Source organism: Varanus komodoensis, unplaced genomic scaffold, assembly GCF_004798865.1.
Source record: "Varanus komodoensis strain SLA01 unplaced genomic scaffold, ASM479886v1 scaffold48, whole genome shotgun sequence".
NCBI lineage: Eukaryota > Metazoa > Chordata > Lepidosauria > Squamata > Varanidae > Varanus > Varanus komodoensis.
Genome location: NW_025336059.1, coordinates 141,464 through 155,961, shown reverse-complemented (window position 1 = coordinate 155,961; position 14,498 = coordinate 141,464). Strand labels below are relative to the sequence as shown.

At 60.5% G+C, this 14,498-nt stretch overlaps 1 protein-coding gene across 1 annotated transcript in view; it reads right to left on the bottom strand.

Annotated features, from left to right (window-relative positions):
• The window catches only part of IGSF21 (immunoglobin superfamily member 21), a 118,075-nt gene that overhangs the window by 9,827 nt on the left and 93,750 nt on the right, over positions 1-14,498 (bottom strand). The window contains exons 6-8 of the mRNA XM_044445293.1: positions 13,176-13,294; positions 2,315-2,430; positions 769-1,240 (exon numbers count right to left, since the gene is read on the bottom strand). Coding sequence (XP_044301228.1) covers positions 769-1,240; positions 2,315-2,430; positions 13,176-13,294 — 707 coding nt within the window. The remainder of the gene's footprint in view (positions 1-768; positions 1,241-2,314; positions 2,431-13,175; positions 13,295-14,498) is intronic.

Genomic DNA, 14,498 nt, shown 5'->3' with positions numbered 1-14,498 from the left:
TACCCAGAGTCCACGCACGCTGCTACAGAACTAATGATGGACAGACAGGTGCCAGGTAATCCATGAGACACCTTATGGCTTAGACGGGCCCTGGGAGATGTGCTGAGAGGAGACTCAATGGGTGGGGGGGTGGAGAGAGAGGCACTCGGCTGCCCCCCCACAGCCCTGACACTGACCTCCTCTCAGCCTCTCCCTGCCCACCTCGTCTTCCCAAGGCCGTTCACGGTGGGGCAAGAAGGGCTCGGAACAGCCGCCGGGCCCTCCTGTATCCCGACTGCCTCGCAGGTCTGCGTCAGCACTGGGGGGACATGGCGGCCCCACGGCTGCGCGATTCCGGGGCCAGTGGCGGTCGGTCCCACGCCGTGGCTTCGAGTCAAGCTAGGGTGGCCAGCCGCCCGAGTGGACTGGCTAGCAAGGGTCTGCAGCGACCTCCCAGGAATGGGGCCCCGAGTTTCCTTTCCTCTGTAGCACGGCGTGGCCAGCCAGGAAACCGATTTTAGGCACGGCAGGTGCCCCTTTAAGAGGCCTGTCCTTCCTGTGCCCGGGCTCCTGCCGCCTCCGTGAAGACGGAGCCTCCCCGAGTTTGCTTTGCCCGCCTGAAATCGGAGCTCTTGGCAGCTGCCGCACAGACGCACACCCGAGGTCCGGACGAGCCCGTGCTGAATCTCAGGGCGACCGACGGGGGTCCTCCCGCCGACCCCGCTGCGCCGGGGCCCGTTCTCGGCCCGCCCGGGAGCCCCGGCCCGCCCGCCCGCCCGCCCGCCTTACCTAGCGTGACCTCGGACTGCATGGGCATGGAGAGGGCCGGGTGCTTGACCTCGCAACTGAAGAGGGCGTCATTGTCTATCTGAGGGTTCAGCGTCCACATGAGCATGGCCCGCACCTCCACGGTGCCGTCGCTGACGGGGAGGTGGGTGTGGTGGAAGAAGTAGACGGGCTCCACGTTCTGGATCCAGCGCGGGAACTCCCGGCTCACCACCGTCTCGGGGACGGCCTCCGTGGCGGGGCCGAGCAAGAGCCCGCTGTCCGGGGTGAGGCTCGCCCGGGGGTCCTCGGTGAAGGGCCGCCCGCCCCGGCCCTCCACGTCCAGCAGCGAGCGCGACTTCTGCAGCTTGGTGTCGTCCAGGTCGCGGTGGAAGAGGTTGCGCGCGGGCCGGCCGTCCTGCAGCCCGGAGGGGTTGACCGGCGGCTCCATCAGCGGCACCACCTCGATCGGCTCGCCGTCCCTCTTGAAGTACACCTGGGGAAGGAGACGGGGGGCAGAACTGAGGCGCCGCCTCCCCCGCTTTGCCGAGCGTCCTGCCGCGCATCCACGTCCTTTCCTGCACTTCCAAGCTCTGCGTCTCTGCTGGGCTTTATTTGCCGCGTATTATGATCTGTTCTGCCGTGCTCGAAATGAGTATATTGTATTTTATCATGCTTTAAATGATGTTTTTAATTGGTGTGAAATGGCCAGAGAGCTTCCGCTTTTGAGCGGTACAGAAAGCCAGTAAATGAGTAAAATAAATTAAAAAAAAGTCAAACTCACAGAGAGGGAGCTGATTTTACACTAAGTAACACGGATCTGTGGGTCCAGGGGGAGGAAGGCTCTGTTGTACTGCACTGCCTAATTATTATTATAAGTAGCATTTTTACGATCCGTGTTGTTCTATATTTGCGTAGATTGAGACATTTGTGTGTGTTTTATATAAATTTTTCAAAGATGCTTAAAAAAAATTAGCCCTCCGGATATCTTGCAAAATGGATCACAATAATACCATATACTGAAAGGTATTCAAAGGGGGGGGGTCGTATGTCAGAGGCGGTCCCAATTCATGGCAACGCAGCTCCGAAGCGGCATGGGAACTGTCCATGGTGCTGAGTTCCACCCCTCACACAAAGGCTGCCACAGGTAGGAGCACCTGCTGGTCCAGGATCCACCTGCCTCCCCCAAATAAAAAGCAGAGCGATGCAGGATAACAGTTAAGAGATGCAGCGCTCAGTGCAGCAGAGTCACTTTCAGGACAACCCACCCCTCCCCGCCCCGCCGACCAGGAATAAAGTGGTCTTTGCCTGCTTGGCCTCCTTCAGCAGGGAGTTCCGCAGGCCGGGAGTGGCCCCCGAGAAGGCCCTGCCCATCCCAGGGGCCGCTCCAACCAGCGTCTCAGCGGAAGGAATTGAACGGCGTTGCTCTGTCTCTCTGCACGGCAAGCAGCTTGAGCTACTGGGCTTCTCTGGGCATTTTTCAAAACCGCGCTTTACCCTGGGCTTGCTGGGGCTCGTCTGCTCTTCCGCAGGCCACGGGAGGGCGGATGGCTGGCAGGGCGAGACTTACCATGGGAGCCGGCTTCCCGCCGGAGACGATGCAGACCAAGGTGAAGTTCTGCGCCTGGTAGCGGCTGAAGGGGGCCGGCGTGTCGGCAGCAATCACGGAGATGGATATCGGAGGCGCTGGTGGGGAAACAGGCAGGTCCGACCATTACGAAGATGCCCAAACGCTAATAAACATCGTTGCTTCCCCACTTTTTCCCCTCTTGGAAGGAAACCGAGGCAGCCTACCGGATTCACTTCCTCTCCCTCTCCGTTTCACCCTCGCAACAACCCTGTGAGGTAGGTCAGCCTGGGCACCAGAGGCTGGCCCAAAGCCACCTTGCAAACTTTGTGGCTGGCACTCGGCTCTGCCCGGTCCCGGGGCTCGGTCTGAGGCTCCCCCGAGCGGGAGGCGGCCTGGCTCAGCTCCCTGCTGCCCCGGGAGGTCCCTGCGTGGGTCGAGGGGTGCAAAAGCGGGGAGCGGACCAACCCAGGGGAGGCCTGCCTTGGCGGGAGGGGTCTGAGGAGGGGCAGGGTCTCCGGAGCTGCGCCCTGCGTGGACCGGATGGGGGGCCTCCACAGCCCCGAGGCATCCCACCCCACGATCCTAGGAGACGAACCCCCCGAGAAGGGGAGGCGAGGGCTGAAGCCTCGCGGGGGTTCCCAGGTGGCCAGCCCCAGAGCCGGGCAGCGAGAGGACGCACGCCCCACTTCCGACCCCCTCCTGCCGGCCTGCTTCCTCCTCTTAGCTGTGCCCAGAGCGGAGTTTCTCGTGAACTGGCGCCGTTTTTATGAGCCCAGAAACGTACGTTGTGCAAGCGAGCATCAATCAAAGTCCGCAGGGCTGACTCCACAGTGAGGCCACCGGTCCCCGGGGGCCTCTCACTGCAAAATCCCCAAACGCTTTTTTTTAATAATACCAAAAGATAAAAATAAAAATCCTAGCGGACGGAGACAAACGTAGAGCAAAAGGAGCTGTTTTTGGGCTCACAGAGTGGCTTACGCAGGAAGGGGTGAAATAGAAAGGCAGCATCAAAGTCAGAGGCATGTCGTGAGCGGAGCCGGCTGGATCTGGGGTCAGACTAGATGGCCCGGGAGACCCCTTCTGACTCGCTCTGATCTATGCTTCTATGAAAACGGAAGCAAAGATTCCTCACAGCGGCTTTCACAGAGTGACAACCCAGTGGCAGAGACCTTGTTTCTCCCCAGACGTGCCTGAGTGGGCGTACAAAGCGCTCTCCCAGCGTCCTTTGCTTACCTGGAACAGTGCGGAGGCAGGGATGCGTCCGGGGGGAGCCATGACCTGCTATTGGCACGTTCACCCCCAGCATCTCCACCTGACCGGAGACTAGGAAGCCGGGCCGGGAGGGAGCCGAGGTCTGGGGGGGGGGGGCAAGATGCTGCCACCCATTAGGGCCAGTAAGACCCAGGAAAGGTGTGACCCCCCCAGGGCATCGTTGAGTGCAAGGTGAAAAATGGGAGCCCCCCTGCAGTGGGGCGGAGGAGGGTTCGACCAAAGCCCCATGGCCAGCAGATCCACAGGGCAGCAGCCGTGGGGCAAGCCCTTCCCAGGCCGGGATGCGAATGGCGCACCCCAGGGAGCACCGGGAGCTCAGATCCCCGGCTGAGGGTGCAGCCTTCCTGGCGGAAGCAAGGCAGGGCCGGCACCAAGGGAAGGCACGGCCGGGCCCTTGCCAGGGCTCCCTCTCCGGCGGGGGCCCCTGACCAGGGCGCCCCCAGACAGGCGCCTCCTCTTCCCCGGGGTGGGCAGCCTCTTTGCCTGCCCCTCACCCTGCCTGGGGCCGGCCGGCCGGCCGGGGCAGGCAGTGTGGCGCGAGGGGGCGAGGGGCTGCAGTAGCTGCCCACCCTGGCAGGGGGCAGGCAGTGCCGGGGAGGGAGCCCCCCCCCCAAGCCGCGTTCGCTCGAAAGCAGGTCAGCTCGGCAGGGCGGGAGCCCCAGCTGGCAAACGCCGCAGCTGTTCCGCGGGAATTACCCGGCCCGGGCTGATTTATGCCGCGTGACAGTCTGCGAACTCTCCTCCTCTCCTCCCTCGCCAGCACCCCAGCAAGATCTCCCGAGCCGCAACGGCCCCGAGCGCCAGTCTCGGCGGGGGCAGGGATGGCAACGCTCCTCTCCAAAACACAGGATCGAGGCCCACAAAGCACCTGGCCCCCTCCCTGCAGGTGCCTCCCGAGGGGCCCTTTTCCGGAACGACAAGCGGCTCTCGGCTCGCAATCCTTTCCAGTCCTCCCGGCTCCATCAGCCCCGAAACGCTCAGCACCGGGCAGGTGTCGGCACCAGCTCGGACGCGGGACGGTGCTCCGATTGTCGGGAAGGGTCCGCCCTTCGTCTGCCTTCGCTGCAGGCTCCGGACCCTGCCATCTTTTCATCAGGATATCGCCTGCCCGCCCGCCCGCCCGCGTGCTTCCCTGGGCGTTTCGGCATCCACACAGAGTCTGAGCAATCGCGCTGGCTCCCCTAAGAGGCTCCAGAGTGGCTCACGGCCCCAAAGACCGCGTGCCCGTCGCATCGGATCTCTTCTTCAAAAGTACTGCAAAGATATACTTCATTTCCTCCTCCCTCTGCATAAACGAGCAGCGAGTCCCCAAATGTGAGGCCGTATATCTGTGTCGCGGCGGCAAGAAAGATGGACTGGACGGGAAAGGAAGAGAAATCATCCCAGAGGGTGTTTGGAGGAGGGGGGCCGGAGATAGATCATGGGAGAACGGGGGAGTCACGGCGAGGGGGGATGCGGATGCCAATGCAGAAAAGCCGGGAAGGATGCTTGAAAAACCGTTGCTTGGTGGGAAGCGACTGCTCAGGCCGCTGGAAGATTTGCGTTCCCGTCATGGTCGGGATAATGTTTTATGCATTTCTGCTTCGGGAGAAACGGGGAGCACATATCAGATCCGTCATGGATACATCGGGGTGAGGGGGACCCTTGCAGCCCCCCCTCTGTGAGAAGACTAGAGGTGGGGCAGAACCAATGCCTCTTCTTGGAGAGTTCAAGCAAACGGGCCCACAACCCACCCTCTGGGCCATGGGCTCTCGCGCCTCCCGGGGTTGGGGGCACTGCAGCCATCCCCAAGACGGAGGCCTGGAATGAGAAGTCGTACCTCCAAGGGGCGAGAAGCAGGAGTCCCTCTGTACCCCTCACTAGTCAGACCTCACCTGGAGTCCCGTGTCCAGTTCTGGGCACCAAGATTGAAGGAAGATGCAGGTAAATCAGGAAGGGTCCAGCGGAGGGCGACAAAGATGATCCAGGGTTTGGGAACACCGAGAAGAGACGGAGAGAAGTGGGCATGTTCAGCCTGGAGAAGAGAAGGCTGAGGGGGGACATGAGATCCTTCTAAAAGCACCTCAAAGGCTGCCACAAAGAGGAAGGTCAGGATCTCTTCTCACTGACACCAGACATGGAAGAATCAAGTCAAGCTGTGACAGCCCAGATTCAAGCTGGACATCAGGAGAAGCTTCCTCAGGGTCAGAGCAATGCGACAGGGGGACCGGCTGCCTGGAGGGGTGGGGGGGCTCTCCCTCACTGGAGGCATTCAAGGAGAAACTGGGCGGCCCTCTGAGTGGGGTGGTGCGACTTGGTGTCCTGCACCAGCAGGGGGTGGACCGGATGGCCAATCTGCTATTCTATGAGACTATGATCAGGCCCCGATTCTCCCCCACCGCACTGAGACATGGTTTCTGGGAGTATGGAGAGCAGGCCATCCTCGAAGGCATCTCACGTAGCTTTCCTTCACCGCAGAAGATCAGTCTTCCCCGAATTCTGGATCTGGGCGCATTCCAAGCAGACTAACGAGCGAGAGGCCGTTCCGCCGAGCTTCTCGTCGGCCAGGAGCACCTCGGGCAAGGGACTGACAAGGTGTCATGTCAGCCGGGAAGGGCTGTCGCACGGCCCCCTCTGGCAGGTCGCTGCCGTCCTTCCCCCCTCCTCTGCCCGGAGGCGTCTCCACTCCCGCCGTGCTGCTGGTAACCTTCGCCTCTCCCTTATTTCATCCCTCAAGCGCCCTGGACCGCGAAGTCACACATCATGGCCAATTAAAGGTGCCGTCTGGAGGAAGGAAACTTTGCCTAATGCCGAGATGGCTAAATTTAGAAGCCGCCGAGGGGGGAGGCGTAAACCATCTCTGCCTGGCCCAGGAGGTGTCAGAATGTGATTATGTCATGGGAAGGTTTCACCCGCAGCAGCAACCCAAGGGAGCGGAGGGAGGGGGAGAAAGTCAGCAGGCAGGAAAAGCCGGTCCCGTCTCTCGGGTGGAGATTTCGCTCACCCATCCCGCCTGTCGTCCATTGCCAATTTTGGTGCAGCGTTTTCCCCTTTCGCTCGTCTCCCCATCGCCTTGCGCCGACGAACGTGGCTGAGAAAGTTGGAAGGGACACCTTGTCGAATACCCGGTGACCGAGATCAAGGCGAGCCAGGGCACGGTTGAGGCCGAGTTCCGGCCGGTGGGCGGGAGGGTTCCAGGCGGAAGGTCGCAGCTGCAACCCACTTTCGAACACACCTTTTGCATATTTGTATCCTGCCATTTTCTCTCTTGCGAGGAAAGGAAAGTGCCTCACGGGGCCCTGCTCCTCTGCGTTTTTCCCGGTAGAGACTCTGCAAGGTCGCTGCGCTGGGAGTCAGGGGCTGGCCAGACTCACGGCCAAGCGGGGACCAGCATCTGGATCTCCTGAGTCCTGGCCCGACACTCCCACCCGACACCACCAGGCTCCTCGGCTGTGTAGCCGCACGCCGTCCGGAGAACCCTCCTGGCCAAGGAGTGAGACGAAAATGCTTGACAGGAATGAATAAAGAAACCATCGCGCACACACAAATATCTTCAGCTGGTTGAACTGAGCTTGCTAAGCGGTGTTGGAATCCCTGCTCCAGAAACAGCCGGCGGCAAAAGGAGCACAGTATTCAGGCCGCCCTGATGAATGATCCCAGGGCCGTTGGCCAAGGGCAGGCGGCTCTGAGCGCTGCAGCGCCAGGCTCCCGCTGGGGGGCTGCGGAGTCCCAGCAGAGGAGAAAGGAAGATCCCACGAGGCCGAATTCCGCCCGTCAACAAGCCACGGATGTCTCCTAGTCCGGCGCTTAGCCGCTGGGACATCCTCTGCGTCTGTGGGGCGGGGAGAGGCTTCCACTGGAAAGTTCAGAGACAGCTTTAAAATCCTGCATTTTCGGCCGCTGACGGTCTTCTCGAAACGTCACCTGTTTCGGAATCTCTGCACAGCTCAGCTCCATCATCTCAGCCAGAATCTCGCACTAGGACTCTGTAGGGCACGCGCGATTTCTTCAAGAGCAGTCTTCGGCGCCGAAATCACAGGCATTTGCGAGGATAAGCTGACCGGCTTACCCGTCTTCCCCTTTTCCATTTTTTGATGGAGATAAGACACACGTGGAATCTGGAAATTACCATCTGTGGCTTGGATCCCCTCCGTGCGGCCAGGAAGGGGCGGTCCGGCCCTGCCGGGCTCACGCGAGGCCGGCCCTGCCGTGGGTCGAGGAGCCCAGCTTAATCAAGACGCCGCCAGGCCTCCCAGGGCCGAGCACAGCATCCCTGCGGGAAGGGGCCTGGCGCAGCGGAGGAAGGCAAATTAAAACTGCGGCGCACTAAATGCAACAGGCCGGCGTTGCGTGGAGAAGGGGAGGACGGAGTGGGGAGCTCCCGGTGGGTGATGGTTTTATGCCCTGGAGCATAAGATTTGATTGGACTTAATGTCCAAGCTTCCATAGCCACAAATGTTATTAGCAGTCATAAAAATCACCCACGGAGCATTTTTGGAAGTCGAGAGCAGAGTCTGTCGCAATCACCTCCTCTGCAGCCGAAAACCCCGTGCCCACCGCTTGACTAAACGAAGCGTTAGTTTCCTTTATGAGCTCCAAATGTACAATATTTCCTTGTACAAAAACTGGGAGAGACTTTGCCATTTTTACACTTAAACATCAGCGGAATTAAGAGAGAACCAGAGCACAGAATTTGGGGGCGGGGGATTTGTTCCATTCACATATTAACAGACAAGTTTGCATTTCCGTTGCAACCAGAGCTCAATTACCCTTGAAAATGCTTCTCTAAATTTTGGAATGGAGTGCTCCAATCCAAAAATGCACACACGAATGCACAGAGGCATGGAAAGAGCGTTCAAAAATTTGCAAAGTCTTCCCCAAACATAGAGATAAACCAAGTACAATTGCGTGCAAAGAATGTGAGTCATAGAGGAAGTGCCAACTTATTTCCAGCTAGCTCTTTTACTAAAGAAAAAAAATCATTCCCAAAGTTTGGGAAGAGCTGAATTTGAAACGGAACGTTTGAACCGGAAGCGTCGGACAGGAGAAACGGAGAGAAAGAGCAGTGGAGTTCTTGAACCAGCAACTCAGCTGCAACATTCAGGCTGGGGTGCAGTTTGAAAGGGCCCCGTCGTGTTGATGCCGGCCCCGCTCCCGCCATTCACACATGTGCAAACTTTGTGCGACTTTAAAAGCAAGGGGGTGCCCCTAAACGGTTCCGGATCTCGCCCTGGCCGGAGCCGGGCCCTTCGCCACCCGCAGCTTCTTCCCTGCGTCTTCCAAAGTCAAAGGGAGGCCGAGGCGCAGGAAGGACATGCCGAGGTCCTGACGGTGGGACTTTAACGGCCCCTTCAGACGGGCTCCCTCTATTTATGAGGGCACTTGGAGACAGAAGGTCTTTCCCAGCAGCGCCTCAGTTAATTACATCCTTCAGCCCATGCCTGGCTTTTCTATTAGGAAATGAATTATTCTTTTCCAGCTGCCACAGCTCGCAAAATCTTATTTGGGGGCGGGGGGGGGAGGAGGGTCGCTGGCCTCACTTTAAAACCGGAGGGCGATTGAGATGACAAGGGAGGAAGACACGCCGGAGGAGGAGAAAAGGGCTGCGAAGGCACACGCCCCCGCGGGCCCGAGGGACGGCCGTTTCCTGATTTGCGGCACGAGTGCGTGCGCCTTCCGCACTGAATTACGGCCTGCCGCCTCTCTCTCTGTTCCCACCTCGCCCTGCGAGCTGAGCTGCACGTGAGCCGGATCGAGCACCTCCGATGGGCCCGACCCACTCTGGACCGCGCTGGGGAGAGGTGGCCGTCGTAAAATGGGAAGGCGAGCAGCCCGGCCTCCTCCTCTGCCCCAAGAGGGAAACTTTCCCGGGAACGGGGTGCGGGTCCTGCCATACAGCCCAGGCTGTAATGCCGCCAGCAGCCAGGCCAGGAGCGGAAGGCGAGCGGGGAGGCCGGGCGGCTGGCTGGCACCGCCTCTGACCGGGTGCAGATCTCGCAGCCTAGCCAAGTGCCTCCGCCTTTCCCCGCCGGACACTTCCCCTCCAAACCATGTGCCCCGGCAGCCACGACCGAGCTCTGCAGACACGCCTTCCTTCCCCACTGCGAGGTGACCGGCACCCTCGCCGGAACCTGGCCGCACCTCACCACAAAATCGGAGGCGGCCTCTCCGAGAAATCCGACTTCTCGGCCTCGCTCTGCACAGAAAGGGCAAATCATTTTCGCCCCAGCGCCGAGGACGATGGCGCAGCTCTCGGAAGCGGACTGTGCTCGTGGCAGCGAAGCTCGAGGGCAGCTGCTTCCCATGACCCCTTCTCCGCTCGAAGCCCATCGGTACGTTCGGCCTGCTCTGCGGAGGAGGACGGACGCCTGCGGGGCAGCCGCGACCTCCAGCGGGGCCTGCGAGAGGCCCCGGGAAGACCGCTCCGAAGGCCTGGCGGGCACGCCAGCGCCGAGCGGCCAACCCGGCTTCAGGCACACGCTCCTTTCGCAAGGCTGCTCCACTTCCTCTGAGCGCAGCCGTGCCCCCAGCCGGCCTCTCCTTTCCGCCGCCGGCCCCTGGCCCTGCAGAAACGACATCAAGCAGCCCTCGTGTGACCCGGTCCTCTCAGAGGGTCCAAAGCCCCCCTCCTTGGGCATCGCTTGCCCAAAATGCTACGCACACATACACACGCCTCGGGAGCCGGAAGAATCAACAACTGATCATGACTCCCCTGACCCACCGACGCGATGCCGGGTTTAAAAATATTCCGTAATGTTATGCTAATGTAGTCATGGAAAGGCATCAAAGCCCCACTGTCCAAAATGTGAGTTTTCCACTCAGGCTAAAAGGTGGAAATATGCATTTCTCAAGGCTTTACCGAGGCTGCAGAGAGCTGCACATATTCAGGCATTTGCAAATTTGCTTATAAATGGATCTGGCAAAATTCAGTGCTGCCAGTGAATGGAGAGATGATGGGATGAAAGCAGCCGGGCCATACGGGGTACAGAGGCCGAACGGTTCCTGGACCATCCATACCTCCAATCTGCAGAGAAGAGGAAGTTATCAGCAGAGGGGTGGGAAGACCTCGAGCTGCAGGACGTGCCTTGGCAGCGTCGCCCAAGTCGGCGGCTGCTGCATCGGGGTGCAATGCAGGCGGCGCAAAAGGCCACAGGGCCCATCTTCCACAGCCTCGTCGCCCCACTGATCCTGCTTATTCTGAATGCCTCCGAGGCGGCGTACCCTGGCCCAAGAAAGTTGCACTGAATTAGCTAATCTAGGAGCAGCAACAAGCACCTTGCTCACTCGCTTGCTTTCGTTCTCCTTTTATCGCTCCGTGACACGAAATGCTCTGGACTGGGGCAGATAAACTAATAACTAATTAACAGCCAGTTGTGTCAAGCAGGAGCCTGGGTGTTTGGGCTGCCTGTGCTGACGATTAATTTTTTTTCTAGGAAGTTATATTCTCATACGCACACACTTCGAGACACATTACATCTATTAATTAAATCTGACCGAGTCAAATCTACTTCATTACCCTTTATTTTACGGAGAACCGGCGCCTTGAGGGGATCTGAGTTCTAGTCCCCACTCCCTTAAATCACAGGTGTCACCATGAAATCACAGGTGTCCTGGGGGCCAGCCACTCACGCTCAGCCTAAGCTACCTCGCAGGGTTGTTGTGAAGGTCAAGCTGGGAGAAGGAGAAAGACCGCGCGAGCCATCCTGGGTTCTTGCCAAGAGGAAAACCGCAGGATGCAAATGGCGTGAAACGGCCTTTTCGTTCCTTTTTCCTGCTTCTGGTTTTGTTTGGTTTCGTCTTGCTGAAACTGTGGCTGCCCGCCCGTCCCCAGCGAAGCCCCGGGACGAAGAGGCCAAGACTCCCGCGCTCTGGCATGCTTGCTAACGGGGGGCCCACGGGTACGGCATCGCAAGAGGATCTTGCTTTACAACGCATTTCTCGATTTCGGTCTGCTCAGGGGTGTCACTGTGCCTGAAGCTTGCCCCAGCGTTTGCAGCGGCTCCGAAAGGGGCTGCACCCGTGAAGGCCGAGATCTCCAGAGGGCCACAGGGTGAGGGGCAGAGTGACCCCTTTCATGGGGTCTTGCTGGACACTCCCTGCAAAGCAGAAATGGCCACAAAGCTGGGACAGGCCCCCTCCACTCCAGGCCCCGGGCAAACGCCCAAGCGTGCCCCCATCAGGAGCCAGGCCGGCACAGCCGGGGCGTGGGCGCTGGAGGCGGCGATGGGGCCCCTGCTTTGGTGGGGTCCTGGGCGGGCATTTGCTCCACTCACACGGGAAAAGCTTCCTTCGGCCACGGACCCGGACGGAAGGGGCGCCGGCAGCACCTCACCGTGGACGGCCAGCGCCGAGCGGAATTTGCTGCCACGGTGGCGAGGAAGAGAACGGCGAGGGTCCGGGGGACGATGGGAAGGAAAGGGAAACGTGGCTCGGCCAGCAGGCGGTTGCCATGGAGACTGCTGTGCATTTTAACGGGCTTTTCTCCAGAGCCGGTGAAGGTGAGATGGGTCACCCGAGCAGCAGAAGACGTGGCGGAAAGCTCTGAACTCGGATCTGGAGGCTGGGGCTGAGTAGCGGTTCACGTCGGGAAGGGGCTGGAGGGCGATGGGACCCACGGCCACCGGCGCCTCCTCACCCGCCCAAAGCGCCTCACCGCCCCCGCCCCCTGGCCCCACAAGGCGCAGGGCTGGGAACAGCCCCGGCTAGGAGCTAAGGGCCGGTGACCCCAGCACAGCAACCCCGGGGGCCTCCAGGCAGGGCCAGTTCACCCCTCCTTGACTGACAGTCTGTTGTCAGGCTGCTGGCACAAATGCAGGGCCTGGCCGGTGCTGGCACCCGGCCCCTGAGACAGCCACTCCGGTGTGGCCCTGCAGGCGGAATCTGGCAAGCTTCCGACGCCACGTGGAGATCCCTGTTCGCCGGGGCACGAAGCCAAACGGCTCTGCTGTGCCTCTGCTGATTTGGATCGGTTCTATGTCACATTTCAGGAGGCTGGCTCTGGTCCAAATGCACAGCGAGCCGAATGCCCGGGGCAGAGGGCAACCCGGGGCAGGAAGGCTGCGGCTGGCCGAGTGGGGCCTCGTGGGGGCAGGAGGCCTCCCACCGACCTCCATCCGCCCAGGAGCGCCGGTGGCCGGCTTGGGTCGATCCGGCCGGCCCAGGTCAGGGGCGGCCTGGGGCAGGAAGCTGCAGCCGCCGTCTTGTGAGCCCCAGCGGCTGCCGGACCGGGTCCCTTCCGGAAATCCCCGGGATGCTGCCAAGGGCAGGAAACGCGGCAGCTCGGTAAATCTAAATCGCAACATCTGCTCCACGCCGCGGCCGGCCCTGGCACAGCGCACGCCCGACACCGGCAGCAACGACAACGCTGCCTCCCGCCCCCGGCCTGGACTGTGAGAACGAGGGGCAGCCGGGTCGGGCAGCCGTGGGTGCTCCCACCGTCCCGCACCACCTGTGCCCACGTCTGAGCCACGAGCAAGGAGAGTGCCTTGCGCCCCGGTGGCCCCGAGCAAGGCGTGGGGCAGAGCCACCAACAGCAGGCCCTTGAGCCCGTCCCCACAGCCCGAAACGCCCCCCGCCCCGTGCTGGAGGGGGCCTTCGCGCAAGCACTTACACATCACGTTGAGGAAGATGTTTCCGGACGCCAGCACCACCTTCTCCCGGGTCGCTCTGTCGTAAATACCCACGTGGCACTCATAGGGGCCGTTGTCTGAAATCCGGACTTCGGGGAGCCTGGACAGACGACAGAGAGAGAGACCGCGGCGCGTAAATACCGTGCAAATCCCCCGCTCCCGTGGCGGCTCCTGGGGGTCCTCGGACTCCGCGGCCACCACCCGTGTTTGCCCTCAGACTCAGGCCGCTGTGCAGCGACACAAACAACCAGGAGCACCAATTTCCACGCAAGCCAAGCTTTCGAGACCCAAAAGGTTAAACAGCAGAACCGGGGCAGCCGGACCTCGAAGGCGGTGAGAAAGGCACCGTCCTGTTCTCCTGCGAGGTTCTCCCTGGTGCCTCTAAACCGCCCTGGGGGCAGCTCTGCGGGGTTCCAGCCCCTCCCAGGGGTCTTCCTGCCCCACCTGGGGGTGGAGGAGCCCCATCCCGGGATCCTGAAGCCAAGTAGGGCCCCCCCACTGAGCTCAGGCCCCTCGCTAGATCACACGCATCCCAGAAACAGACACTCTCCTGCTGAGCAGCCTGCACGTCCCGCCGTGATCTCCCAGAAGAGAACCATCTGAAGTCTCTGAGCAGAAGCAGAGGGCGGGAGAGGAGGAGGAGAGGGGCAGGGCGAAGCCCCGCTCGAGAGAAAAGTCTCTGAAAGTTGGCGACGAGGGTTAAGCAACGGGCCGCACTGATCTCTCTTCACCTGGCGCTTGCTCCTGACATTTCTCTGCTCCAGTATTAAATTCATCAAGTGACATAGCTTTAAATTAAAAACAGGTTTAAGAACAGGGGAAGGGAGAGCATGCTGGGGGGGGGGGGGCACTGAGGGAAAGGCAACAGAAAATCAAAGTGGCCCGACCACACTGTGGAGTCCAATTTGGAACGGGAACTAAAAAATGAGTCTCCGCGGAGAGCGATGATGAAGGCGCCTCGGCAGCGAAAGGGCAGATTGATGGCGCCAGCTTGGTGGGGCTTGATGCTGCGAGTTAATCAAAGGAAACTGGCACCCCAGGGAGCCGAGGCTGGGGAAGGGTGAGCACAGGACTCCAATTATGCCCCAGCCAAGGGCTGCCTCATAAAGCACGACCCCTGGAAGAGCGGAAGTGGGCGGCTTTCCTTCACTCAGGAAGCACCTTGGCACGGACTGGGAGCGGGCGAAGGAGATGGACGGTGTGCCAAGAAAGTCGAGAAAGATTAGGAAAGGTTCAGTTATGGGAGGGAGGAGGACCAGAACCTTGATCCCGAACCTGCACCGTCCCCAATAGATTTTTAGAAC